The sequence below is a fragment of the Solanum stenotomum genome, chromosome 10 (genome assembly GCF_019186545.1).
Source record: "Solanum stenotomum isolate F172 chromosome 10, ASM1918654v1, whole genome shotgun sequence".
In the NCBI taxonomy this organism is placed as follows: Eukaryota; Viridiplantae; Streptophyta; class Magnoliopsida; order Solanales; family Solanaceae; genus Solanum; species Solanum stenotomum.
Window position 1 is genome coordinate 44,816,202 of NC_064291.1, and position 5,013 is coordinate 44,821,214.

Sequence of the window (5,013 nt, forward strand, 5' to 3'; positions counted from 1 at the left end):
TAGGTATATACCAATTGTGACATTTATAATTGCTGGTCTGTCCTTATTTTGAAGTAACTTTGCTCTTAAATCTGAATAATCCATCTCTCCATTTACTGATGTGTTGATTGTTTCTGAATCCATTCTGTACATTCTTGCAGCTTTGAAGACTGAGTAATGAGAGTCTTTCGATGCATATAATATCCCTTCCGGGAGTAGCTCTCTCCTACATAAGTAATGTTAAGAAATTTAAGAGCACTGAAACAATATATAGAAGTTATTATATTATATAAACTCAGTTCAATATATGAACTTACCCTAACAAAATACCATGGAGATTGCCTTCGGTACCACCATTGGTAACATATCCCCAATATTGGTCCTTTTCAATTTCCCAAAGTTGTGCAAACCAATTCAAAACAGCTACTTCGAAGTCTTTAGAATGGAAATCGACAGTATTTTGAAGGAAAGGATCACCACAATTGTTTAGGTGAAACTGTAAAAGTGGTGCTAGAGTTGCATAGTGATCATAACATATGTTGACCGGATAACCTAAATGAAAATTGACTCGTTGGGTAAGTGTGTCTAAATAATTGACCAAGATAGTGTCCAAGGAAGGACCATCATTCTTCAATCCAGGCTCCATCACATCAAGTTGTAAGTTCTTCCTTGGTCCTGCACCTGGCTGTGCTACGTTTGGTTTCTTGTTGTCCACATTCGGAAACAATCTTCGCCGTGCTAAACTTCTTGGTGTCATTGCTAAACTTCTTGTTGTCATTGGTGATGGCTCAAAATCCTGTCAAATATCATAATCCAATTTAAGATATAGTTAAGTAAATAAGAACATATTTTATCTAACGAGGAGGTCATACAATTCAACAACTTTGATTCTCACATCTAAACATTGTTTCTTTTAGGTGTTATAAAACTTTGGTTCAAAATAATAGCACTATCAATTGTTTGTACATGTAATTAACATGAAGAGTACATACCATTTCAAGTGAGAGACTACCCATTCTCTTAAAGCACAAGTTTATAAGTTTTCTTTTTTTGTTTGCTTAGAATGGAAAACCAATTTCTGTGTGAATTTTGTTCATGTCTTGAGTACTTATATATATAACTCTATGAAAGACCAAATTTTTGTGCACTAACCACCCTTTTCCTCTTCTTTTCCCCCTCAGTTTCTTCAATATATCCCACTTGCCTTATTCTAAAGACCATTATGTATATTGCAAAATGAATGTGGTCTTGACCCCGTGTTAGAAAGTGACTGCTCAACTTTGTATTTTTGAATGGGTAGGTGAGATTAATTAATTAGAATCTTAATCAAAATAATCATGCTAATATTGGTGCCAAAACTCAAGCGTGTAAAAAATTCTCTTTGGACTCAATTAGAATTATCTGGTATAAACCATTGTGTAAATACAACCAATAGAATGTTAATTTTGTATCAACTAGCTTCCGAGAAAAAAATAATGATAACACGCGACCTCAAGGAATTTTCGCAACCTGTTAATCACTAGACTAAATCTTCAACTTGTGTCAAGAGATGTCAATATTTATATATATATATATATTTTTTGCACATGTATGTGTTTACTTTGTTGTTATTGCTGGTATATGTTGTGCTTACTCGAATAGCCGTGTGATCCTACCAGTACACTGTGGTTGTTGACTGATACTGCACTTGCTCATTTTTTGTTGAGTACAGGGAATCTTAGGCGGCTACTGACAGACCTCAGTTAGGTGACTATTGAGAGTTACCGAATTCAAGGGTGAGTCGATTCTTTCAGGCTGTCATGGATCTCTCTTATTTAAGTCCACTCTTTTTAGACTTAGACTATTTGTTTAGGGTGTTTTGTTTAGTTTTCGGGATTGCGCCCCCTTTTCTTAGACTTGTTAGTTAATCAGAGTTTTGGTACAACGACTTTCAGGTTCTAGGGGTTGAATTTCCGCATTAGTTATGTTTCGTTGTTTTAGTTGAACCCTTGGAGTTTATGGGGACTCTATTTTTATTGTCATTTAAACTTGTTTCCGTATCTTTAAATGCGTAGTATTTTGATTTAGTTGCTTAGTTGGGTTGTAATAATGGTTCTCCCACCGGAGGGTTAGTGTAAGTATCAATCACGACGATAGATCGTGACAACTATCATTTGTATTTCCCCAAATTATTTCTTGAATGAGTGTCAACTGTCACATGTCTAATATTGATATCAATGTATCAATGACTTAGGTTTAATTAATTGAGGGCTATAACAATAATTTATGTAGAGTGGGAAAATAAGCAATTAGTTGAGCGCTATAACAATATTCAATGGTGGCTATTTTCCAAAGAAATTGGCTACAATTGCGTGCAATTCAAAATTAGGTTATATATAAGCCAACAACAAAAAGGACTAACACTGGAGTACTTAATTGTACAATATGTTATGTGAGTTGTACTATTTATATTTTATCCACATTTATCTTTGTTTTACCTTGTCAATTCTTATAGTGTTGGGAGAACCATATTTATATGAAAGAGATTTAACTATCATCTTTATTTCTCAAAATTATTTCTTGAATGAGTGTCAACTATCACATGTCTAATATTGATATGAATGACTTAGGTTTAATGAATAGAGGGCTATAACACTAATTTATGTAGAGTGGGAAAATAGGCAATTAATTGAGGGCTATAACAATAATCAATGGTCGCTATTTTTCAAAGAAATTGGCTACAATTGCAATTCAAAATTAGGCCAAAAAAGCAAAAAAAAAAAAAAAAAAAAAAAAAAAAAAAAAAAAAACTAACAATACAAGTCTCCAAAAATCAGTTAATCTATGCGTGCTACAAGCATATGGATTGTGCTTCTTCACCCTAAATTTAATCATCCAAACCCATCCACTGGCTATAATATAATTAACCTTTTCACTATATATATATATATATATATATATATATATATGGCACTTTTGAGGCCAAATGGGCTTATATGACAGGAATTTAAAAATGCTTTAATTTGTTCGGTTGAAATTTGTCATGATCCCCGATTCTCTGTTGTGCCTTCCTCTCTTGGTGGATTACTTTCTAACAATAACACACAATGCTTATGTCAGAGATCAAATACAAATGGAAAAAGCAAATTGAAAAAGCTAGAGTGGAATTTAACTGTTCCAATCAGAGCCACTTTCTTTTTATGGGTTTAGACTAATTGATACATCTCTTTTACCGAGAAATAGTGTAATATTTAGAATTAGTCTTTTGTGTAACCAGTAGCATACTCCTTATAGTCTTGAAAATCTTCTTGATAAGCCAAGATGTTTGTTTTCTATTGGCCTCCCCTTGCACCAATTCATGTTTCTTTTCTTTTAAACTCACATTAACTAATAAATAAGTAGGAAATAATCTCTTTTATTCTTAATATTATTTTAACAATTAAAATAGAATTACTTCATATACATTTTTAACTAATAATATAGGTAATATATATTAATTTTCATTCAGATAATGATAAAAAATTCCTAATATATCAAAAATATTTTTATTTTTTAGTTTTTCCCCAAATTGAAATAGGATAAGTATTTCGAATTAAAAAAAAAATAATTAGGAAAAGAATATATTTAAAAAGAAAGAATATTTATTTAATTATTTGAAAAACGGGTATTTTTGATCCATTAAATAACAATTAGGATATTTTTTAGACCAAACCATTGAGACAAGGACATTTTTAAATAAATTATTAACTAAGGACATTTTCGTTCAATTTTGCTTAGTTGAAAAATATTGGTTTATCCTTTTCCATAGTAAATAGTTATTCTACTAAGGTTTGAAACTACATCTTCCATGTGAGGCTTAAGCACTTCAACCACAACACCATGAGCAAGTTTTCATCTTTAGGTGTCAATCGCTATCCATTGGACCATTTGTTTTCACAAGTTTGTTGTCTATTATAATATACTTGTCCTTTAAAGAATCACTCTCTAAGGAATGACAAGTTTTAAATCTCCATCTTCTTTTGAAACCAAACTAGCTACCACCAAAATATTTATAAAGATACACCCAAATGGAGGGGAATATCAGAGCTAAGCAACATCAATATTACTCATCTTTTAAGTCCAAAATCCAAGACCTCTTTCTATCTTTGAAAAATACACAGAATTTCATATCCTCCAATGATATTGAATAGTTTGCTTGAATTGTGACCAATAAATTAAATCTAGCTTGATATATTTTCAATTTACTTGAATACGATTTAGGAGGCTAATAAATATAGATGTTATGACTACAATGCATGCATGTTTCAATTATAAATTAACAGTAAGTTAATGTTATACCAAGAACATAAAAGAGTGCTCAAACTTTTTTATTAAAAAATGTTACATTTATGTCGTCCGGTTGTACCATTGTGGGAAATCAAAATCAAAATTCATAAAGAATTAATAAAATGTCATCTTTATGGAAGACATATAAACAAATTAGAGAGCTCTCAAAAACTCCAATTTTAAAGTGGAAGATGATCTTGTGTTGTTTGTCTTCTAAGGACAGATGTAGTCAATCTTATGATAAGAGCACGCACAATTTTGAGCACCAATATCCTCTCCAATACAAGGAGCCTCTGCTTTTCCATCTTTGTACCACTGTTTTCTTTGTTGAACTAATTCACTGATGAAATTGTCAAGCATTTCTCGTGTGATGCCTGGCATAACAATAACATGTGCCATATCTTTGACGCATGAAAGTTGCCAACGTCGGACAAATTCATGGTCACGAGGCCTTTCAAGTACAACTATGATGCTAAGCTCATTCAGCATGACACTTATCCCTTCTTTCTGAAGACGATCTTTCAAATATTTAGCATTGTCGAGACATCTTTTAACATCCTTTTGCAGGCCAATTTGACCTTTTGCGCTCAAGCTATACCATAAGAAAATTGGAGTTAAACCGTTACGACTACCAGAAATAGTGGCATCCACAGAAGCAATGTACTCCACATTTGTTGAGAGATTATTGATGTAGCTTTTTCTTGTTATTTGGACACCACAAGGCATTGG

At 32.1% G+C, this 5,013-nt stretch overlaps 2 protein-coding genes across 2 annotated transcripts in view; both read right to left on the reverse strand.

Moving 5' to 3' along the window:
* The window catches only part of LOC125842197 (histidine decarboxylase-like), a 17,096-nt gene extending 15,954 nt beyond the window's left edge, over positions 1-1,142 (reverse strand). Inside the window, exons 1-3 of the mRNA XM_049521441.1 lie at positions 972-1,142; positions 297-775; positions 12-205 (exon numbers count right to left, since the gene is read on the reverse strand). Coding sequence (XP_049377398.1) covers positions 12-205; positions 297-775; positions 972-995 — 697 coding nt within the window. The 5' untranslated portion in view covers positions 996-1,142. The remainder of the gene's footprint in view (positions 1-11; positions 206-296; positions 776-971) is intronic.
* A 3,162-nt stretch (positions 1,143-4,304) lies between these two features.
* Positions 4,305-5,010, reverse strand: LOC125842213 (serine decarboxylase 1-like). Its single transcript, XM_049521461.1, has one exon. The coding sequence runs from the start codon at positions 5,008-5,010 to the stop codon at positions 4,498-4,500; it is 513 nt and encodes a 170-aa protein (XP_049377418.1). The 3' UTR covers positions 4,305-4,497.
* Positions 5,011-5,013: the final 3 nt, after the last annotated feature.